A 25,169-nucleotide genomic window follows, 5' to 3' on the forward strand; every position below is an offset into this window, starting at 1 on the left:
GATATCCTGGAGCTTTGCACCTATGTTTATGTATGTACACGTGTGTTTCAGATGTCGCACCAATCAAAATGCGGCTGCCGTGACCGGGAATCAAACTCGCGTGCCAGAGAAACACCACCGCTTAACAACCACTGCAGGTGAAGTATTTCAACGCGCGTACATACTCGTTGATTCAAATGCGGGTTAAAAAAGTTCAGCAATACCAACTTGTGGCCTAGACAACCACGTGAAGTTGCCAAGAGTCTGGTAATCAAAGGTGATGTCTCTCGTGCAAGAATACGAGCTATTATTACACCGATGTGGCGTGAACTGCAGACGGTGAAAGCTAAACTACGTGCACGTTTAAACCCTTATTTTTTGCGTTTCAGTTCATGACGTGCTTGTACCGACTAGATGCCCCGTCTGATCGCCCGCAATATAATAAACAAACTTTCTTCAGCGTCAAAGACCGGGCCTGGTCACACACGCGCGGGCCATCCCGAGGCCAAAAAATAAATTACCGGGACGGGCCGGGCCTGGGCTTGAGATGGCGGGCCCGGGCCGGACTCGGGACAGGCTGACTTATAAATGCCCGGGCCCGGGCCGGGCTCGGGCTAGGTGTTACGGGCCCGGGTTGGGCTCGGGCTTCGCGAAGCGGGCTCGGGCCGGGCTCGGGCCTTAAAATCAGGCCCGTGCAGTGCTTTGGCCTGGAGCCCGGTCGAACGGTCGAGCGACATTTCAAATGAGACATTGAACAATAGGCAAACTACATTTAATCCTAATTAAACTTGAGATAACTTTCCATAACTTGAGATCGTTGAAGCGATTGACCACGATTATAATGTGAAGTTACCAAATCCTGCAAATACTCACATGACATCGAAATTGGGGCCTAGAGTTCTCGACTTTCGAGAGCAGGCGCAAATTTTGAACCAATAGTTAACTTCAGTTTGCAGACATAGCAAAAAACAACACGACATAGAAGAGGGAAGCCATTGACGAGAATTTGCGCTGTTACACTTATTTGCATTATTTTGTATTACATTATGAAGTTGAGCATCTTCCAACTCACCAGATTGTTCAAACGACAGCCTCCTGAATGTGCACTTTCTGCACAGCGGAGGACAAAACTATAAAGTGCACTATCAGCCACGCTTTCGCGCACCGTGTGTGCGGGAGTCACCTCGAATGAAATACACTATATCCAGAATACTGTAAATTTAGAGCACACATTTGGGCTAATAGTATTTAAAGGGGCATGAAGGCAAACACAAGTTGGGATCATTCAAAAGATTTCCTCATTAGGATCATACTGACACCCCTTCTAACGCAAACTTCGCTCAGATAAGCTATATAACTAGGAAAAAAGGGAATGGCCACACGACCCGCTGGCTCATTTCCCGCAACAGAACCTATGATATCATACCAGCCAGCTCTGCGATTGGCAGAGGTCGGAAAAACCAAACGCAAATTAGGCAGAGCTTATAAGCTTGCGAACAAGCTATTTGCGCTTAAATTTAGGGCACATTCTTTTTAAAGCAGTAAGAATGGTGGGACAAACAGTGGAAGTTACGAAGGCACGCGTAAAAATAGAAGTACAGATGCGTACTGCTGTTGGTACTGCGCGCACTATGCTTGGTTTAGCTGCACAGGATTGCGGGGCTTCGGGTTTGTTTCAGACGACACTAACCGATTGACGCAAGCAACGGTGTCGTACGTGACCATATTTGTCGAGCGAGCACTATGTTTCACGAAGCGATTATTTTCTTCCTGAACCATAACAAGCCAGCCTTGAATATGGTCAAAAACAAACCAGAGGCAGAAAACGGCTTGCCGCGGTATGGTGGCGCCATCTAGGTTCACTAAAGCTACACAAGGCTTCGCAATCGGCTGCAGAGTGGTCGGTTCATGTGATGTCATTGCAGAGCACGAAAACACACGATTTTGTGGGAAGATCGAAATTTTAACTTAAATTGAATAATTTCTTAGTGAATAAAAAATCGTTTGCATCCGTACAAGCGCTGGGGGCACTATAAAACACGCAATCTTCCGAATAAAACAAACATATTTTGTATGCATGGCCCCTTTTAAGAACATCTAAATTTTAGACAGCGTGAAATGGATAACAGAAAGATAGACGCAGAAACATGAGTAGGGCTGTCGTGTGTCTTGCCTCGTGTTCCTGTAATTTATTCCGCTGGCTAAAATGGCGAAGTTCAATCAAAGTTTTCGGCGTAAGCGGCGAAGTGCCAAAATTTTAAAGTCCGGAACGCGATACGTTCTATCATTACTTAACACAGGGTTTTTTAGTGAGAGATCTCCCAGACTTCGTTTCCGGATATTCTCGGCAGGAATGCCTAAAGTGACTGCGTAGTTCGCTTGCGGCTGTTCGAACCGGACGGGTACTTTGGGAAATGTAGCAAAAAATGTAGGCAACCCAGAAGAAGAGGATAGCGACGAGTGTTTGTTTCTCTTCCCTCGGAGGAGTTAGGCTATTTTGCTGTATATTTCTGGGGGGGAACGTATTCCAATTCGAGCAACGTTACATGCAACTTCAATGGTAAGGAATTTTTTACAGAGCGAAGAACAAAGTAAAATGGTAAACTAGCAATAGTTCTGCTGTTCGTCTTTTGTGCACGGTAACCCTGCAAAAAATAGAACAGATTTTTAATGTTTTAACAATTTATGCCGGTATTTAGAGTAGTGGGTGTTAAAGCAAATTCAAAATTGTAGCCAGCGCAAAAAAGGACAAGCGCGAACATACAGGCGCAAAGGCAGCAAAGTTCCCGTGTTTTTTCTGTTCCCGTGCTCCTGTCATTGGCGCTGACTACAGCACAGACCTTAACATCACTGGCACGCAAGCTGAAGGGTTCACAGCAATCAATAGAGGAAGATTTCTCGCCAGCTGCACGACAAATTCGGAACAAGGCTATTGGACTGCGCTAAGCCACTAAACGTGTCGCTCAAACTTGCAGTAGACAGGCTTCTAAACGATAACAAGACTTTTATTTATGAACCCAACACCAACGCCGTCGTTTTGTCGAAAAGATAGCTAAAAGCTAGTCGCCGCACACTGAGCGTGCGCCAGGCAACCAAGCTACCTCTCACCGCCACCCGGCCATGTTATCTTTCAGTAACATACGAAGCATAATACCTAAACGTGACCTTGTTGGTTCCTTCATAGATTACAATAACTCTGATCTTGTGGCCTTTACTGAAACGTGGTTGCATCCCGACGTAAACGATAACGATGTTCTTCCTGATAACAATTCTTACAATATTTACCGTAAGGATCGCAACGACAGAAGTGGTGGTGGCGTCCTTCTTGGTATTAAAATCACTAACTTCGTATTTATTCAGCTCTAGTACCGCTTTCAAAATTTTATGGGTTGTCGTAGGGGTTAATTCCATCAAAATACTAACCGGAGATTGCTACAGGCCGCCTGACTCATGCAGTTCTTTTGTTTCCAAACTGCAAGACAGCATCACCGAAGCAATTCAAATCAGCGGTACAAACACCATTTACCTGTTTGGTGACAACAGTTCATAAGTTTAACTCTTGATTGCAACTTCTCTCAGGTCATTAACCAGCCAACTCGTATATTATATATTATATAATATACGTCTATTATATTATATTATATTATATTATATTATATTATATTATATTATATAGAACATATTATATATAATATTAACAAATGCACCGGAATCCTTTTACACTGTATTACACCTCGGCGAATTGAGTGACCACTAATTACGGCAGGCATCTATTAAAGTTCCAGTGCCGTTTCCCGGTGTTGAAACAAAACAAATTCGTCACTATAGCAGAGCAGACTTTACTGAAATTAATGAAGAGCTGGATACCTTCTTTAACCAAACATAACTGCCATCTTTTTACAGTAGAACGGTTGAAGGTAACTGGCTAAAATTTAAAAACAAGATGTCTACAATTATCAACCAGTACGTTCCCCTGATCTCTATAACTAATGACAGAACAAATCCCTGGTTTACCAGAACACTAAAACGAATGAGGATTAAAAGAAACGCCTTTATAAACGCACAAAGCTCGCCCGTACACCAGCTGCTTGGGAAAATACAGGTATTACCTTGATACCTACTGCCGCGCATTAGACTCAGCAAAAAAGTACTTTTCCAATGACCTTAGCCCTTGCTATCAATTCTACCCGCGCAACCACAATCATAAGCGACTCGAAGTCCGCTATTCTTAACTTCTCGAAAGGCAGGATCTCCCCTGCAGCAGCCTCGTTATTAGAGAAGACCCCTAACCAAAGAAAAATTATTTTGATATGGACTCCGGCCCACTGCGGCCTACAGGGGAATGAACTGGCCCACGCAACCACTCGAGCTCTGGTCAACCGAGCTGTGTTGCCTACGACGCCACCACAACCACCATCATCCCCACACAAGACGTCGCAGGAAAGCCAAGAACAAGCACACGTTACGAGATCTCACAAAGACAGGCTAATCACATGCAGGGATATAATAAATCACTGCAGGTTATCCAGATGCAAATATCCACCGGCCCACCACACTCTTTCCAGGAAAGAGGCAGTCACGTGGCGACGGTTGCAGACGAACACTTTCCCGAGCCCTGTCTCCCTCAACCGCTGCTACCCACACCTTTACTCAAACCTCTGCACTTTATGCAACAGCAGAGCCGACCTACACCATATGATATGGTCCTGCCATAAGCTCAAAAAAAATACGAATGGCTATAATAGCAAATCCGATGTAGATACACTTGGAAGCTACAAAATTAAGACTGCAGAACAATGGAAGACTGTTCTGCTCAGCTCCACACCGGAGGCACAACTGACAGCAGTCCGGATGGCCGAAGCCGCCGCGAGGATCCAAGGAATCCTGGCTGACGGATGAGGGAGGGAGACCGTCCAAGTCGTCTACCCTTCAGAACCCATCTCGGGCATCAAATAAAGTCATCTCTCTCTCTCTCTCTCTCCAATGACCTGCCATCACTCCTAATATCAAATCCAAGAAGTTCTGGCGATTAATGTCACCTGATTATGATAATAACACAATATCTCTGCATGACGATAACCCCCTCCCACTACCTGAAAACGAATGCCCCTCAGCCTTTAATTCATTCTTTTCGTCCGTGTTTACTCAAGAAGACTATTCTAAATTGCCTCATTTTTCTCACTATGTCTGGCCATACATGGAACTTGTTGAAATTACTGTGGAAGGTGTCACCTCTCTGATCAGTAATCTAAAAATATCTACGTCTTCTTGCGTAGATAACATTAATTCTAAAATGCTAAAAATCACCACTTCCGTGTCTAGCAAAGTCTTTATCACATCTTTAGACATTCATTACAACTGGATTGCTACCAGACGATTGCTCGCTAAGGCCATAGCCCTATTCAAAGCAGGAAATAAGCATTGCCCAGAGAACTACCCCCGATATTACCCACATGCATTTGTTGCAAAAGGCTTGAGCACATTATCGCTTCACACGTTTACAGTCACTTCGAATCGAACAGTTTCTTTTTTTCTAAACAACATGGATTCAGGAAGGCCTATGATGCGAAACACTGTTATTTGAATTTACGACGGACTTACACACTGATATGGACAATAACCAGCAAACTGACTGCATATTTATACATTTTTCTAAAGCGTTTGACCGTGTACCACATTGCCGATTAATTTCGGAAGTGTCTACTCTGCGATTATATTCACTAACCCTTTCGTGGATCAGCAACTTTCTTTTACAAAGACAACAGTTTACAGCTTTAATAATTTAATTTCTCCCACATGTCACGTCACCTCCGGTGTACCAGAGGGAAGCGGTCTTGGCCTCTTGCTTTTTCTAATATACATAAATGACTTGCCCTTTAATATATCATCTCGCATGCGTATTTTTCCCGATGACTGCATTACGTACCAATCAATCTGCAGTACTAATGATCACATCTCCCTTCAAAATGACATAAACATAATTGCTAACTGGTGTAGCACATGGCTAATGTCACTAAACTTCTCGAAATGCAATGTTTTCTCCTTTACCCGTAAGCGTGCAAAATAAATGTACAACTATCTCATTAATAGCAGCCACATGGACCACGCTTCATCCTGCAAATACTTAGGCGTTACATTCACAGAAGACCTTTCCTGGAGTAACCGTATCGACATCATCTGCGCCAAGGTTTCCAGGTCATTAGGTTTCTTGCGTCAAAATTTGCGTCATGCTCCATCTGACATTCGCCAACTGGCTTAAACAACATACGTTCGACCACAGCTCGAGTTTGCGTCACCCATCTGGTCCTCATACTATCAATATTTGATTAACAAGATTGAATTAATCCACAATAGAGCTGCAAGGTTTAACTCAGGCAATTAAAAGAACCCCTCAAGTGTATCAGAGATTAAACTACATCTTTCACTTCACCCGCTTGATCTTTGACGCAACATTTCTCTTCTTTTGCCTTTTTCACAAATATGTTTACGATTCACCACACTCAACGCTACATCTTAAAGTTCCGACTAACATTTCACGTAGGGTACTTAATGAACATAGTTTTTTCCGCCAGTAGGGTAAAACGGAGGCATTTAACTTGTCTACACTTCCCCTGTACATCACGCTTTGTAACGGTCTTCCTGATAACATTGCCGCCGAATCTAAGCACGACGCATTCCGTGACCTTCTTCACGCTCCCTTTTTTCGTAATACTGTACCAATCTGTTATCACTGTTTTATGTGAACTTTATGTTTTCGAACTTTTGTGTATCGAGTGTCTGTTTACTCTTGCCTGATTTTTATCGTGAATGTGCGGTATGTTAGTCTTTGTTCGCGCAACATATAGCACACACTATTTTTGAATGTTGCGTTTCTCTAGATATGTATTTAGGGCCGATACCTTATATAAGGTTTTCTTGGACTGTGGTTCTTTGTAGTGCCTTTTTGAAAATATTGTTAATTTCGCCCTTTTCTTATGTGCTCCCTTACTCAATGCTCTGCCGGGGCCTGTAAGGTACTTTAAATAAATAAATAAATAAATAAATAAATAAATAAATAAATAAAAAAATAAATAAATCCCGGTCTTCTTGGCGCCAACACTTACTGTAATAGTGTACTTCGGTTATTGCTACGCAAGACACAGATGCTGAAAGAAAGCTTCTTTTATACCCCCAGCTGTGCAGACCTAAATACACAGGAAATATTCTACTTGCAATGGGAAAATATTTTGAAATAAAGAGTTTTCAATTGTTACGTCGCGCTGTTAACTTGCATGGTTATGATGGTATAGATTTCACAAAAAATATTAAAATGTATGTGGCAGATCTGTTATAGGGAAAACCCTGATTTGTCGCTTCAGGACGCGGATATACAAAAACTTAGAAACAAGGTAGATTCACAGATGAAAGCGACCCTGCAACACTTTTTTTACACTTTTTTGATATCCTAAATGCTTGCAGAACTTAGTTATCCAACAACCCCAGTACTTAGAATAGGGGGCCGCAAAGTACCTCAGCCAAAAATTACTGTTCTATGCCCATCAGATAACTTGTAAACTCATTGAAAAGATTTTCTCTCTTTCCAGGTCGACGTTATTCGACGGCTGGAATTACGTCACTAAAGCCAAGTAGCGGCTGTTGGCCGGTTTTCTTTGAGTTGCAGCAATGAACGCTTTTCGATAGCAACTTAAAACTAGCTTGTTGTGTAGGGCTTCAATTACGAGCTGCTGTTACTTTTTCTTGCGAGTGAACTGGTGCTTTCTCTGCTTACTGCTCCTCTGCAATGTCTTTTCGTTGTTAGCGCTCTAGTCAGGCAGCTTATGGCCTTTTCCCCTCTCATCCTAGAGAAGGTATGTCTGAACGAAAGGTTAAATAAAAATCCAAGCTTGGTTTGTTTCAAACAGAAATGCGCATTTTATTTCCGCAATTTGCTCACATCAAAAGCCACATACATCAGGTATTTAATTCCTGTTTCATTAAATGAATACAACTTCACATTGGTGCATGTTGGAAGCAACTACGACTGCTTCTGTAGCAAACACAAAACAAAAAGGCAGGATTTCAGGTCCTAACCACAAACCTCAAGTTCTGTGAGCACGAAGCCCAAACACAAAACAAAGTCCATGAAGCACAAAAAGAGACAAATGCCACATTAACTACCTCTTTAAATGTGTCCCTGTACAAGGTGATAACAGAATGTAAATGCAAGCTTTGTGATAAGAACCGAACCTCACACACGATATAGGCTACGTTTAAAGACAAAACTACTACAGTAGTGCGTGATATAAACTTAATAAATATGAGGAAAGTCCTTCGTCATTGCTTCCCCGCGGCCTTCTGCTATTCCCCCTATGTCATCCTCTTACTATGGCGTAATGTGGTTGCTACGAACATGCAAGCTTCCCTCAAGAGCCTCCCCAAGGGCACCATGAAATGACGCAAAGAATACTTGGTTCCAGGTCTCCCGAAGAATACCATCAAACACTTTGCTGAAAACACCAGCAACAATTTTCAAAGCCTCACCAGCGCCTTCAACCGTCGCGTATACACCTTCAACGGTAACGGGAGTCATCGATGCAATGAATGAAAGTGCACTTTCTTTTTCCGCGTCCGAGTCGACTACTTTAAACTGCACCGTGAAGCGCGACAGCTCGGCACTAAGCCTAATGCTGCCTTCCATTCCGGAGCAGCTTCTCCAAGGCAGCGATAAATCGACGTTGTCCCTGTGGATGAAGTCCACCTGGAGCACACGACTTTCGTTGACACAGAACGGGAGGGCGGGTCCATACTGTTCAATGTGGTGCAAACCGCTGACGTTGAGACCTCCGATTTCGAAGCCTGGGAAGATCGCCCTGAATTCTTGGGAACCGAGCTTGGTGTGCGTGGGCAACTTGGCTAGGATGCTTGACACGGCGGCGTACGGGTCGAAAGCCGTGAAGTCGCAGGAGGTATCTGCGTGGATTGCAGTCAGGGTTACAACAGCACAAGTGGAAGATTCCTCTCTTTCAATGATCCCTATGGGATATTAATCGCGCAAACTGAGAGATGTTGGAAGGAACGTGTGATTTCACGTTGTTATTGTTAATATTTTGATTGATTGATTGATTGATTGTAGGGTTTAACGCGCCGACGCAACGCAGGCGATGAGGCGCGCCGTAGTGGAGGGCTCCGGATTAATTTTGACCACCTGGGGATCTTTAACGTGCGCCGAAATCTCGTACACACGGGCGTTTTTGCTTTTCGCCTCCATCAGAAAAGCGGCCGCCGCGGCCGGGAATCGAACCCGCGACCTCGTGCTCAGCAGCGCAACGCCTTAGCCACTGAGCCACCGCGGCGGGTATTGTTAATATTTTACAAAAAAACTTCGGCCAATCATTACAAGAACAGTCTACGTGCATTAAATTTTTTTTTCACGTTACAAGCAAACAAGCTGAATGCTGCACGTCTGGTCTACGCTGCCCGTAAGGAACGACGGTTTGTTTACACCAGGTGGCGAACATTTATTCATTTTCGAAAACCCAACATCGTAATTTCACTTCGCTGTGCACTAAATTATAATTTTTGGTAAATGAAAGGCAGTAAACAAACTTTTCACTTTTATTCGTTGGTTGGTTCAACCAAATATATTTACGTTTTCACAAAGAAATATGATATAACCACTTTATGGATAACTGGACAGCCAGCCTTGGCCAATCCGACAGACATCCTGCTGTTTCTTCACTACGCATTGTCTCGCAGTAAAGCAGAGATGAACGTGCAGTGGCTTACGGTGTTTTATAGATTAACTGAAATGTATATCGGTATTTCTCTTGAATATATTCAAATTTATATCCCCTACTCACATTTTCGGTTTGGCATTGCCGCGACGGAAACAGCGACGAAAGCAAGTGCGGCCATTGCACTGGTGTAGCCCATTTCTCCTTGAGAAACCTGGAATAAGATTGAAGTCATGTGTAATTTTTGCGTTGTTTTGTAGTGGAAAATCGCCTGAATAATAAAGGTAGTACCCATTCAAACCGGCTTTAGAAGCACGCCAACCACAAAAACCAGGATGACAATATCCACAATGCACTATCCTGTTTGCCGTTTTGTCATTAGGGGTCCTTCTTTTCATGCAACGGAAGCGCCAAAAGCACCATACTCCTTGGAGCTGAGTATATGCTAGGTTAGTTCAGCTGAAATAAACTATTTCCAAGACCTCCACTTTGAGTCACCCTTGTGCCAAGGTCTAAGCACAGAGGTGTTTAATCTCATAGGTCTGGGTTCAGCATTTGAACACTTCCTAAAACAAACCTGCCCTGCCCAGATATGGTGAAACAGCAGAATAGCTGATCAGAAATGTTTAGATACAAAGTATATAGCTTAGCCTTAACGTGATTCAATATACGATAAATACTTGCAGGATTACACCTACACCGAGTAATCCGTAGGTACGCCGAACCTGCGTAAGTTAGAACGAAGAAAAGGCAAAGTTTGCATTAGGTGTTTAATCTGAAGCTGCAAAAAGCTGAAGCACCACCTCCAAGACGCTGCCCTAACATAACCTCTCAAACAATTCTTTGCGGATTAATACGAACAATTCTCTACCTGCGTAATTCTATGGGCGCCTCCTTTTTGTAATTATCTCGGCCGCTATTTCGGTTTTTTCTTTCGAGCCGAAAAGCGGAAACGCCCTGGGATCTAAACTTCGGAACGCGGTAAAGATATTTCGGTGGCCTAAGTAAATTCAAAAGCTTCAAATATAGAGGGGTCACATAACTACAATTCTTTCACTATTTTGCACGACTGACTGAGGAAAAGCTTTTAAAATGCATTGTGCAGGGACGTCCCCATCAAGAATTGTTCTGTAACCGAAGCAAGGTCGATAGCATCAATAAAAGAGGTTAGCACATAAACTAATACTGAAATAGCAACTTCAGTGGTGGCTCTGTATTCAAGGCGTTGCTCTTCTGAGCGCGAAGTCGCTCACTGGATTCTAATCAAATGCAGCTGTTTGTTGAATGTACGCGACAAACAAATCCGCTCGTGTGTCCAGATTAAGAGCGCGTTAAATTCATTGCGGTGATCCTAATTAGTCCGTAGGCATCTAAAAGGCCGTTCCACATTGCGCAAGTGCAGGTTGGCTGTACAATGCCACCTCCTATAAAAGAGTGCATAGTATGAAAGAACCCGGTGATCCGCCTGGTAACAGTAGAATACTGCATCAGTTTCTCAAACCTGGTTATGTGAGACGGCTCTTCTGAATAGTTGATAAAAACTGGGGCTCGTTCTTTGATTTAGTTAACTAGAGAACCGTGTTAGTTTATTTCAACAAGCAAGCCACAGGAATAAAGTTCGGGAATTTCATCTCAACGCTACGTTATTTTGTTTGTAAAAGCTATACCGATTCCATAAGGAAGGTTCCCATGTCAGTCTCTTGACATTTTTCGTGGAAATCAGGCAGTGCAGTCCTTAGAGTCGTAAATTGGTGCCTCTTCTACTGGGGATGCGCCTAATAAGCATTGTTTTTTTCATTCTTAGCCCCGCCGGTCCAACTAGCGTTTTTGAATAAATATCCTAAATAAAGGGTTTCCTGGGCTAGTTTAGTTACATTAGACATTTATCTCCTGAATCAGTGACAGAGTAAAGAGGTTGACTGACATTGTTTGCTGCTGATACCAGTAATTGTTTCGTTCATCACCCACTGAACGATGTGGTGTACCGTTACTACCCGTCTTGTCTCTACTTCCACGCTGGGATCTTTAAATATTCCTACCAAGAGTTCAGTTGTTACGCCGTTACGAGCTACGAGTCGTGAGGCTGGTGTATGGTAAAGAGGCGGCTGCTATAATCCCATTGGGTGCGCAATATAAGAGAAGCCCACGTAGCCCATTTGGGTAGTTAAATGGTGGTAGCCAAATTTTCAACTGCTTCAACTATTTTCTTAGATATCGTAGCTCGTGTTCACTTCAGTGAGCTTAGTTCGCACAAAACGAACCATCGGAATAGGTTATGGTACGCGTCTTACTCACCTTTCTGAAGCCTTCTGCGAAGTCAAAATTTCCAACGGAGGCCTGAGGCAGAACTTTGCAGCTTTTGAGAGCTCAAAGCAGAAGTGCCACACTGACGAGAATGCCTCAGACCAGCGGTTGGACCCTCCTTTTATTCAGTGACATAGGATGGTCCTAGGTTGCCCCCGAAGAGGTCATGTGATGGAAACACTCCTACGCACATCCCACTACGCGAATGGGAGCAATGCCAATAGAGAGCTAGCCAGAAGTGCCATCCGCTGGGCTGGAAAGGCTCAAACAAGGCTCAATTGAATGACGCGCATTGCGCGCCGCCGAGACACGACGAGGTTGCGCTCAAAACACTTGAAAACATACAGCTGAGTGCTGCGTACGCTGAGGTGGAAACCCGGTATATTTCTTTTTTTTTTTGTTCGGCAGGGGAGACTTTAAGCCATGTGTGCAAACGAGTTTGTCACATGTGAAAAAATATTTGTTTTGTTGCACGGCCCCTGAGAATAAGTAGTTCGTAGTATAATCCTGTAAAATATTCTTTCTGAAATATTGGGCATGGACACTTTGATTGAAAAGGCGTGCTGGAATGCTTGTTTTCATTAAAAGACAAAGACTAACTGGCGCTTGAACTTTAGATTAACAGCGAACAGTGGATAATTAAACAGTGCGTTTGCGGTGACTTTCTAGCTGCGGAAGATGTACCATGAAGGGTGGTGTAATGTCTCATACTTGGAACTACGCCTGCTATAAATGCACAAACTGTTTTCTTACTGACAATAAATACCTAAGGCAGTCTAGGCAGGAAGTTAAAATCAAAAAATGTTTCCTTTCATCAAACACGAAGACGAGCTTTAAGCACTTCTTCGGCGGCCAATGTACTCAATGTCAGCAGTGTGCACGCGTGAGTTCCTATGGCTTATTTACGGCTACGTTTGCAAGTATGCACCGTGTCCGCAGCACAAAACTCTTTTTTTAGGGATGACCATTGTCAACTTGCGAGAGAAATAAAATTTACTTATACCTTTCGCCGAAGTTAAGTTTCACTTCTACGTCATCTGCTAAAAAGCTTCGCACCTTCAAAGAGTGGAATGGTCCCTAATTTTAAAGCGAAGATTTCCACGGCTCACTGAGGGCTTTCGATACTGAGCCATAACACAGTGCAGGAAAACCAACTTTACACGATGGGTTTCCCAAAACGATGAGGACGATAAGCGAAGGCAAATAAACCACCTCAATAAAAATTCTGCAGGGATTTAGGGAGTTATGTACTAATGCGTAGCATTCTTATGCCGCCTGCCTTGAGTGTGAGTTTTTTCCAGCCAAATTTTTGTTTTTTTCTAAATCCTATTAAACGCTATTATAACGATTACAGGTAAACCTTTCGCAAAATCTTCAAAATGCCATGCGGTATATATACCGCATGGCATACGGAAAACACGGAAAGTGTCAAAAATACGGAAAATACGGAAAATGTCAAATACATTTTCAAAAATGTCAAATGTCAAAATGTCAAGACATTTCCCGTATTTTGTATATTTTTGTTATTTTTTATATTTCCAAAATTCGTTCGACCAATTATATCCATTTACGTTATTCTAACGATTACATTTGGAACTTTCGCGAAATCTGCATTTTTGTGGAAATGCACGGCGTTACACCCTCCTGGTTGGGGGGCTACTCGGCAAATAATGCTAAGCATTAAAACTAAACGCGCCCCGTAGTCAGAATCCAACCTGGGTTTCTCGCTTTACGTCGGCGACGTCTATCTGATTGCGCCATTCTGGCAGGTTCGCGGCGGTTATGATTTTCGACTAAGTTTGACTCAGGTTGGAGTGGAAAAGCTTCGCGTTTTAATTACCTTTCTCCCAAAAACGGAGCTCTGATTGTTACACCAGACACCCTGGTAAATATCGTCGCAACGTAACGAGAGATAATCTCCTCTGATGGACCGAGTTCTAGTCTACAGGGCGTGTAACTGATGTGCTTAAATGATCTGCCCCGAATTGAGGCTGCGCCTGACGTTACAGGAGTAAGGGTAAAATTGTCAGAAAGGACCAGTACGCCAGCGGCGAATACTTTTCGTCTTGTGTTGGTGATGGCTTTAGGTATAGCTATAACTGTGCTTACTTAACGTTCTTGGCTGCGATTGTTTTCTGTTACATCAAAATTAGACTCAAGTCTCCTGAAACCTCCGAAAATACAGTTGCCTTGAGTGCTCTGTCGAATTTCTGAATTTAACAAATGTGTGCTGGGCCACTAATGATTTTACCACCACAGTTTTGTTTTGAACACGGGAAAAATTTTTTTTTTGGTCTTCCTAGGTGATGTCCACATTTTTGTGACAGTACTGTAACGATATTCCTTCTAACACCTAGTCAGCATCATTGGGCCCCATGTTGCCAGATACGCTTACATGCCGAGATTTACGCCAATTAGATTGCAAACTGATCCCACTAAGATGTCCATCTTCTTACCTATTCTAAATATATCACGTGGACTGTCTCATAAAATTTAGTTTTTCACTTCCCTACATTTAGGCAAGATGTACAATGTGGAAGTTCTTTCAGCGGGAACTACGCCACGCATGAATTTTACTGCTTAATGTTACCTCTTAGGGTTATAAAGCAGCACAACATAAACTAATGACGTGTTGAATAACTTTCTGGTTTTTTATTTTTCTTCCTGAGGATTTACATGCGCGAGCGCTGCTTCAATGTCAGACATTTCTTGTTCGATTGGAACGACGGCGTTCGTGACATACTGCTTTCGCAGCTCTAAATTCCGCTCTGCGATGCAAATGTACCCCAGGGGCCTTAAGAGTTATTACAACATTTGTGAACATGATTCGACGTGCTGGCTCCTTAGTTAACACTTTAGTTGGTGGATTTTTGTTTGCTTCGTAGCAACCAGCATTTGGATAAGTTTGGCGAAAATTCAAACGTTGTCTGTTTCAAATATACCCCTTTGCAGGAATATGTTTTTACAATATACACTTGAGAGGGATCTGGCGCTAGCGTCTATGCGGCCCACATCAAGGCAGTCTGTGTCGTCATGGACAGCCCTTACTTCGTGCGCTCGCCTTAGGTTGGATTGAAACGTTTTAGTGACCGCAAATTTAAACAAAGTGCCAAAAAACGCAAAGAATAGTGTGCCATTACGTAAGTGGAAAATAAAACAGGCCGTTTTGAAACTAAGCAAAAAGGAAGTCAAGCGTATTTTTGCCGGAACGGTTGTGGCTGCTATTCTGCAAGCCGAGGTGGTATTTACGAACAATATTAATATTTGTAGGGAAACTCATTAGAGACTCTTATTTTATTAATTTTAGCATTATTTCAAATAATAAGTTGTTTGAAGAGTTTGGAAAGTTTTTTGAGCGTGCCCATGAAAGCATCGCCTTCGTGGTGAACCAGTGCACCAACCGTCCACGACAGTTTAACAAGACAAAAGAAAACCTGGCGGTAAACACTCGTGGACGATGACAAGATAGGACGGATACAGGCACCCGTATCTGTTGTATTTTGTCTTCGTCGAAGTACGCTTTGGTTTTTTTTTCGTCAGCTACAAATTTCGCGGCGGCATACGTCCTTCGACTGCGACATATATACTATCACGCACTGTCTGCTGTTTCCCCGAACACGGCTACCACAGAACAGGGAAGACGGCTGCTTCCTCGTAGCAAGTAGACGTGTTAATGCATAGTGAAGAAAGCAAATCCCCAAAACTGCTTAAGAATCCAACTGTTATGCCAAGCACAAGCCAAGAGGGGGTCTTCCTATAAAGCCCCCTGGCGACATGTATTACCAGGCGCAGTTTCCTCTCTAGTATATTTACTAAGAAACTCTATGTTAGCAGGTAAGCACTGACACCAAACTGGGTTGCCCTTTCGCTCAGGCTCTTTCTTCCCCAAAGTCTTCGCGGTTCTTATCGCTGTGGCACTGACACGAACGCGCCAGTCAGCGCAACGGGGTAGCGTTCTATACGCGTCCGGAAAAAAAGAATGGCGCGTGTCGTGTGTCGCTGTCGCGACACACGGCACGCACTAAATTCTAAAAAAGTGTTGCACTTAATGTAGAAAATATATATTGGCCTTCCGTGTAAAAGCGGCGGCCGAGGAAGTGTGTTCAATCATGTCAAACAGTACAGGATGACTTTTCGGGAGATTAGGAATTTGCCATTAAACTTTTATGTGCCACAATTCGTTCTAGTTTGCACTTTTATAAAGTTCTATGCCAGAAAATATATGCAACTTCAAAGGTTAGTTTTATTATAAAGCAAAAACCCTGCTTCAACTTTGATTTCCCCAAAAATAGTATAAGCCAGTCGTTCATTATACATAGACTGAACATCAATTATGCAATCCTGTTTAAATTATGGAATTGTATTGGCATAATTATTTTGACGCAGTTGCTTAAGTACCCTTAATTAAAGTACCTGCATGTTTTGTCCGGAAACGGTCCTCCCCCACCTTTGAAAACCTAGAAAGTTCAGAATGAAACTTTGCAAACTGGTCTTTCAAATGTGTTCCATACTTTCAGATAAACAAATTGTAGTAAGCAGTGTCTGTCCGCTTAAAACGGCTGTAAACCCCAATGCCGCTGTGTTTCGGTAACCAATGCTACAGCGTTTCTCCGACAAGACTGTTATTTTGTTACCATAAGCTTGGCTTATGGTCACCTATACAACTACCATGAACATTACGAGGCCACGCCGTAGATGCGGTTTGCACAATCTCTCCTAGTGAGGAAGCTTCGAAATTACAACTTACAGGAGCCAACCCGCCCCCCCCCTCCCCCCTCCCCCCAAAAAACGATAAGCGATGGCCAAAGAATATGGCAGAACATGGGGGCACACAAAAGTAATCATTTCCGTCGCAGAAGGGAAGATAAGTACAGCGTCAGCTAAAGCTACATTTCACAGTACACCATGGAAGAGGTAAAAAATGTAGTGCTTTTAAAAGGGACCGAAACTGCAATGTCATTCTCGCCTGTGTCTAAGAAGAGAAGGCCCGGAATAAATTGTTTGGACGGAAAATCTGTGAACACTTGTTTATTTTTTTACAATCCGGAAAGAGTCACGGTATGCTATTCAGCCCTGCAACATAGCAACAAGGAAGACCACTGAAAATGAGAATAGAAGTGAGCGAGAAGGGAGAATAGAAAAAGCAGGCCATAACGCTTTATGCCATGACGATTTTGCCGTGTTATCTTAAAGGAGTACTGCCACGAAATTTCTCGCTTTCAGTTTTTATGATGTAAAGAATACCTATTGGCCCAGTAATTACGAAAACCGAACCGAAAGCCGTCAGCCGCCAACACAGAATTAATTAGAGCACGTTTATTGCAACCAATTTCAAATTTGGTCGCCGCGCGGGAAAATGGCCGTTCGAAGGCCAGCCTGCAAGCGGGCCAGCCTTACGTCACGGTCTCACCCGTGACGTCAGGGACGTTTTTCTTTCCTCCATGCGTTCGTCGCATCGTTTGCTACGATTTCACATGGTCCGCGACTCGCCCGCGCAGTCGACATGTCGTCTGAATCGTCAGACTCGGATGAGTCACTGCCACCCGACAGACAGAACAACTTTATTTGGCCAGGCGATTAGGCCGGCGATGTCTTCGCCATCGTCCGTTTTTTAATATCACTGCGGCTCGAACCGGCGCAGACCGTGATAGCAACAGCTTGTCGCCACTCTTCTAATCAATCTGATCACGAAAAAGAAGCTTCAGATGCGAGAAAGTAGATGTTAGTGTGTTGAAAATTGGGCTAGGAGTTGTTATCGGCGCTGAATTTAAAAGTGGCGTTCAGATATTTGCCGCGATGGTAAGCCTACGCTGACCGGAGGCGGAGGTTCGGCGCTCTGACCCAGCACTGCCGGCATTACGGTGCGGCGAGCGGCCGAAAGATGGCGCCACCTGCGCGCTAGAATCAAAACAGGCCGCGGCAGATGTCTTGGTCGCCGATCGCTGGAACGGAAATTATTGCCAAAATAAAGCTTCGTATGCGAAAAAGGGGATGATAGATTGGTGAAAAGTTGTGTAAGGGATGGTCATTCGCAGTTGTACAGATACCAGCGATCGAATAGTCGCCACGATACTAAGTTCCCAACACCCAAGGCGACCCGTGCAACCCCGAGCCCGCTGGCTTGGGCGACAGTTCTTGCGGCCGCCGGCGCGCACGAACTCAGTCCACGTTTAGCGCTGCATGTCGTCGCGTGGAAAATAGTGCATCTTGGCGTCGTCGTCGATTTGCTCGGACAGGCTTCCACGAGCAGTACTTCGCATACCGCGAGCTTGCCATAGCACAACTTGGGCGAGCTCGGCGACGCGCACCTCCGCGTCGCCGCGGTGCCCGTCGACATCGCGCAGTTTTCGGCACCAGTGCGGAACACCATGCGCCGGCAACGAACTGAAGAGCAAAGACGTCGAACAAGCAACGTTTACAAGTATTGCTCACACAACTACGCCCAGGTCTCCTGCCCAAACGAATACCACCGACAACAGCAGCGCAGGATATCGTTTCCGGTTCTGAAAACGACTATATGACGTCACCCTGAACCGGCCAGACACGCAGGCCAATGTTTCGTCACGCCGAAAGCGATTGCGCTAGTGCTGCCGATTTGTGGAAGCTCGCGGCCTGGACAATCAAAATCGATTTTAGATGTGATTCCGGCCTCGGATCGCTGCAAAAATTTCTGTGAGGCATCTGTACAAACTACTGAAGCCAATTATACCATTTTTTAGGTTTTAAAATTTGGTGTCAGTACTCCTTTAACACCGATCTTTTTTTCATTGCAAAAAAAAAAAAACAAGCTCACATAATCCAATTGAAACTGTATTTATTTTCTATGACAAGAACTGCTTAAAAAGCGTCTCTAGATCCGAAAAAAGTCTCAGGTACCAAAAGTCCGTCGGTCCCTGTCAAAATTGTTGGTGGAGGATGGACTCCTCCGAGCGAGCAGCCCCCACCCATAAATTTGCTATGGTTACTGGGACCTCGGCCTTGCGGAGAAGACGTAACCGTTGTCCCGTTCCTTGAGCTTCGACAAGAACGGTGAATCTCACTAGTCTTGCCGTAGTGATTAGCGTGTCTTCACGTTCCTGCGTAACTTCCATAAACAGAGGGCGCTCGTTCACTAGATCAAACTGTACCATGCGTGTGCCATTTCTGCAGAACGTCAGGAGGGGCCCGAAGAGACGAAGGCTGTCCAATCCCTCAGTTTTCCCCTCCGTGGCTAGCACAGTCGCGTCTTGGCCGTAAAAGTACTTGGTGCCTGATCGAACTGCAGGAAGCTTGGCGATGAGGTCCCTGTCGATGACGCCTTCTAGGTTTTCGTCGGCGAAGCTGCAGCTTCCTAAAAGGTGGAAATGGAGACCAAAACTGGAGTTGTTTTGTGGATACATCTTGGGTTATGTACCCTATAAGAAAGCAGGCACCTTAAAAATGCGAAAACAAGGTAATAATCATATAACATTATACAGCCAATGAAGACCAGAAGAAAAAAAATTAAGCAAGACAGGACACAAAATAATTCCCTCGCACTTCCCCGAGGGGGAGAGTGTGTAAGTGCGAATGCACGGTTGTTGATTGCGCGATTACGGTGGATATCGTGATCTTGGAGTGGAGAGGAGGCGCCCAACACCCGCAGTCACTGAGCGGAGAGAGGAGGAGGAGAGCAGCGCCCGCCGTTACGGCGAGGGCTACACGAGCGCCCTCACGCGTCGGAATGCGGAGCGCCCGCTACGCGAGCGAGAGCTCTCCCGCCCGAAGTGGAGAGGAGGCACCCAACACCCGCAGTCACTGAGCGGAGAGAGGAGGAGGAGAGTAGCGCGCGCCCACCTCCCCCCGTTGCTAGGGAAGACGAGGAGGAAGACGAGGAGCGCGCGCACCCGCAGCTGTTGCTATGCGGACGACGGCGGCGGACGATTCAGGCTCGCTTAAGAAGTGCATTCGCACTTAAAATACGGAAGGAAAGAACTACAATGATCGGTGTTAGTCCAATGTGTTAACGTCTATGCGGACTCGTCTATGCGGACTAGCGCTCGTCCCGTGTCACCGCCTTTTTCTTGTGTCCTCGTTTTAGTGCGCTTTTTTACCATGTCGAAGTCTATGCGGAATCATTTAATATCTATGCTAAGACCCCCCCCCCCTAAAAAAAGAGTATTATGCTAGTTGCATACAGAAAGCTAATCAAAATATTAAAAAAAGTTGGGTTGGGAGTCAAGCAATTTGCCGGCAGACCTACCACGCCCCGTATGCCTCCAGATATGGTGGACAGCAATACGGTTGATACCTTAACTGCCCTTTAGCTTCCCTGGGCATATCATTAGAACAGAAACATCCTCTTGCGTAAGATGCACTAGGTTTGACAATTTTTCTACCAAATTCTTTCACAATGCTGATCTTGTTGTGATAGAAGACACTATAATATATAGACGCCAAATAAACCAGCTTGGACAGGTGGCATTACTGCAAGGGTGACAAAAGAAAGGGTCTGCATCCTGGGCACCATTTTATGCCCGTTGTTAAACCACTCCACTAGAATGTCTATATATCCGTCGTAATTAAATATTGCAAATGTTGTGCCGCTATGTAGGGAAGGCGACCGTTCGAGCCGTTTAAATTATAGGCCTATTGAGATTTGTAGTTTGATTAACAACATTTTAAGTGCGAATGCACTTCCTAAGCGACCCTGAATTACGCGTCCACCGCCGTCCGTCCATCCGCACCACATACCCACTTAGGGCGATTGTCCAAGAAGAGTTCCTAATTTCTTTAGCACATACCCACTTAGGGCGATTGGCCAAGAAGAATTCTTTCGCATCACCCGTGCATTCCCACTTCCCCACCGACGACTGCTGCTTCGCCAGGAGCGGAAGTCGGGGCGAGTACTGCGGCGTCTACCTCGTCGGTCACGTCTACGCGAACCTCGTGTCGCACGCCGTGTCCACCTCGCCGGTCAGGGACGAGTCGCCGTACAGTGCCGTCTACACCGACGCGTACTCGGGCGACGGAATCGTGGTCGTCACCCTCTACCTCGCGCCAAACATCTCGCGCGACGACGTCGTCGAATACGTGGACGCGGCGATGGAGAGTGTGGCCAGGCGCGTAAAGCCCTCGGACCCGGTCGTGGTTGTTGGGGACTTTAACGTGGACGTGCGAAAGGGCGGTGAGTGGTTGATGGAATACATGCTCGCCAACCACTCCATGACGTGCCTACCGCTAGAGGCTCCCACTACCATCAACGGCAGCAACATCGACCTGGCCTTTGCGAGGAACTGTCTGATACGCGCGGTCTTGCAACAACTCTTGACCGTATATTTCAGTGACCACAAGGCGGTCATAATGACCGTCAACTACAACGACAACACCAACAAGTGCTGAATAAAGAATACTGTCGTTTCACTTTACTTGCGTGTGTGTGTGATCTCCTCGAACATACACTTTAATTCACCAAGATTTCCAGAGAACGACTAACGACTACGCGAACCTACGCGACTACGCGACCACAAGGCGGTCATAATGACCGTCAACTACAACAACAACACCAACAAGTGCTGAATAAAGAATACTGTCGTTTCACTTTACTTGCGTGTGTGTGTGATCTCCTCGAACATACACTTTAATTCACCAAGATTTCCAGAGAACGACTAACGGGGTGTGGAATCCCCACTTGATCACGCGGGGGTGTTAAATGCAACTAACGGGCGAATGCCAACACAGTTCAACATAACTCCCCCTCATAGCATCACCCGTGCATTCGCACTTCCCCATGCTCCCCTTCGGGGAAATGCGGGTGTCTATTTTATAAAGCTCTTGCCAACCGGTACGTAAAGTTTATAAATAAATGTAGATACGCAGCCCACAACAACACGGTCTCCGTCAACACCTATCCACTTCAACTGCATTTTTGGTGCTAACTCAGTTTATTAATATGGCGCTAAATAATCGTAAGCTGGTGTGAGTCATATTCTTAGATTTATCGAAAGCATTCCGTACTGCCTATGTACACCTCGGTAACCGCTGCGTCAGGTTCGCCTTTCTTTATCGCACGTTTCTAGCAGCGCTCGATCAGGCCCCACGCAAACCCTGCGCAGCAAACGGCGATTAGTTGTGGTCCAGCCGCAACCTTTGCTGCCAAATCTTTGCTGCCAACCTTTGCTGCCCTGCTTTTAGTTACTGCTATGAAGATGAAACGTTGTTCATTACTACTACCTGCTGGCGTTCATTGAGGAAATCTAATAGAAGTGTAGACGCCATGTTACGGAAGCCATATCGGTGAAGTAATGAAATTTGGGAAATTTGGATGTGCGGTCTCCAGCCTTCCTAGCTCAAATGCCTGGACTGTGCTGCCCCTGGAGACCACTGGTGCGATTATTGCTCCGGTCGTGGATTGTACTGCAAAGAGAAAACATCCCTCGCAGGCGAAAACACCTGGGTTGTTAAGAAAGCGACAACTTTGCGAGTGTGGCTACTTTTTGGCTACAGCTTGCGTTGCAAACACAGTGGTTTTAATTTCGGAGCAAAACATATGAAACTTCTTTTTCGCTCCATTCTTCCTTACGAGAGAGAAATTACAAACCGTCTACCCTGGCCCTCCAGACTACTGGTAACTGGCATTCACGAGTAGGTAAAGCCGGCTGATGGTAATAAAAGCCACAGCCTGTTAGAACGGACAAGTGTGCTTTCTAACATGGGTTTTGTCTGGTTAAACCCACGAAAAAAGTTCATATTTACCCCTAATGAGTGTCACAAAAACGTCGCACGATGCTACAAAGTCCAGCTATTAAGGACTGTTTTTTGTAGCTACGCTGCACTGTAACCGCATTACGCTTGTCTTTTTTTCCCGACAGCTCAGGCTGATGGAGAACATTTGCTTACTTCGTCAACCCCACCCATACTAAAGCACCTCCCCGACAAGTTTGTTTTATAGCAGAAGAAGCGCTCTGGGCGGCCAAGGATGACGTCAGGAACACCAACATGACCGCCAGCATCGAGTAGGCCATGGATCCACCCTGGCCCTGGAAAGAAATAAACAGAGATGAGGAAGGACCTGAATAAAATTTACCGATATTGTAAGGCGAAGAAAGAACAGAGATTAGAACCCACAATGATCAAAATATCTGGAGTAAGTTATGATGTTTTCATCAAGGTCCTAATTTTTGGGCCTGGAACCAAGCTTGCCTTTCCTTTTGCAAGGTGGTCTGAAAGCGCAGCGTTTTAAAACAGGTGCGTTCCTAGCGATAAAAAAAGAAACCATCACATTTAAGTAAATCAGAGAAATCACCGCAAAATTACCATGTTTGGCCTGGACATTGCTGCATCTTTAAGACGAATCGGCATGCGGGACGCATTGACGCATTCAGCCTGCTTCAAATTTTTGGTGTGGCGTTGTGTTCTGGCACAACCGGCTCCGACAAAAGGCGGCCAAGCTCTAACCGCAGTACTAAGGTACCTCAATGTCCACCGTCTCTATGGCAGCGTTGGCAGCGAGGCCCATGTGTTGACAGTTCTAGCCCACTTGTTGACAGTTCTACTATACCTGAAAACGATGCTTCACTCTACTTCTCAATTTGCGGCACTTTCACTAAGGGAAACTTTTTCGAAGTGGAACCACCTTGCTTGTTTGTTTACCAAAGATGTCCTTCTACGCAGCCGATGCGCATATTTTGGCAATATAGAAGTATAGACAAGTACTATTAATGCCAGTGCATCATAATGCCATAAAATGTACACCTCTAAACTTGCAACAAACACCATCATATAGAAATTCTATGTAATCCAAGAAGGCCCTTTTGTCCCAACAGGGCAATTTTTTTGGCGAGGTTATAAAAGTCCATGGAAGGCTATACAAGTAATGGACAGGGTTGTGCAGAAATATTGCAGTAAAACGTGAGTTTGCAGGCAAGAAACAGCATGATAGGTCGAGAGCATACAAATGTTTGTACATCTCGGTGAGTAAGGAGGTGCTTGAGATAACAAGAAAACATTTATGGGTATGGTTACAGGTGAACCTAACACAACACTCAATAGCTTCCATTTCTCTAACTATAAATCTCTGGAATTAAACTTAGGGGCCCTTAATTCAGAACAGAAACCAATGAATCCATGCTTAGTGTGGTCGTTTTCCGCACGCTGTAGCCGCGGTTACCTCACCCATATTAGTGCTTATCTCACATTGCCAACGAACATCGAGATTCCAATGACATCCGCTATTCATCGCTTTGTCTGCAAATATAAATTTTTAGATAGGTCTGATAAAATCATCAATATTCTCTAGTGAGTTTGTTTTATTTAATTTTTATATCAATCTAGGACCGCATTCAGAATAAAAATGCAGCTACGCTTACGCTCGCTGCCGAGGCTTCAAGAGCAGAATCTAAGTAAAACATTCCTTTCATAAACAGTCATTACACATCGAAACTATCGGGCAGTCCCTTTTGCTGATACACAAAAACGTATATATTCTAATACATTCTTTTTCTCTGCAACATCTCTAGCAAACGCAGAGGTGTTTTCAGCTACCCATGCAACAATTACACACAACAAAAGCCAGTTCAGAATTTCTATACGCAGCTCTGTTACTTTGATAAGTGTGCTACCGACAGATAAATGAATACAGCTGTCTCAGAAAAAGAAATTGAACTCAGAAAACTCGCCCCTACCACTGTCAGCACAGCTTTCTGCACCTGCAAATGCCAAAGCTTGATACAGATACACCACTCACGGAAGTTCCACCAAAAACTAAAGGTAAACACGAAGGCAGCATGAGCAGCACCCTGTAGCCCGTGCACCGAGCAGGTTTTATGGTGGTCCTTCAAATAATAGGTCCGTATAACAGCTTTAGAAGTCTTCTGATGTACCTACACCGTGGATGATACAACCGAAATCGCGACAGCGACCCACGGCACGTGCCATCCTTTTTGCCCGGACGCTTATGGCACGCTATCCGGTTGCGCTGACTGGCGCGTCCGTCTCAGTGCCATGGCGATAAGAACCGTGAAGATTTTAGGCAAGAGACTGAGGGAAAGGGCAACGCATTTTGCTGTCAGTGCTTACCTGCAAAAATAGGGTTTCTTAGTAAAGTATGCTAGAGAGGAAACTGCGCTTGGTAATACATGTTGCTATGAGGGTTTATGGGAAGACCCCCTTTTGGCTTGTGCTTGGCATGACAGTTGTATTTTTAAGCAGTTTGTG

At 44.7% G+C, this 25,169-nt stretch overlaps 1 protein-coding gene across 1 annotated transcript; it reads right to left on the bottom strand.

Moving 5' to 3' along the window:
- Positions 1-7,866: 7,866 nt before the first annotated feature.
- LOC144151771 (uncharacterized) lies at positions 7,867-12,143 on the bottom strand. The gene is made up of 3 exons (XM_077682908.1): positions 11,988-12,143; positions 9,819-9,906; positions 7,867-8,928 (listed from the first exon to the last, which is right to left on the bottom strand). The coding sequence occupies exons 2-3, from the start codon at positions 9,889-9,891 to the stop codon at positions 8,342-8,344; spliced, it is 660 nt and encodes a 219-aa protein (XP_077539034.1). The 5' UTR covers positions 9,892-9,906; positions 11,988-12,143; the 3' UTR covers positions 7,867-8,341.
- Between the last annotated feature and the right edge of the window lie 13,026 nt (positions 12,144-25,169).

This window comes from Haemaphysalis longicornis, unplaced genomic scaffold (genome assembly GCF_048455015.1).
Source record: "Haemaphysalis longicornis isolate Haplotype H1 unplaced genomic scaffold, Haemaphysalis longicornis Haplotype H1 scaffold_9, whole genome shotgun sequence".
Lineage (NCBI taxonomy): Eukaryota > Metazoa > Arthropoda > Arachnida > Ixodida > Ixodidae > Haemaphysalis > Haemaphysalis longicornis.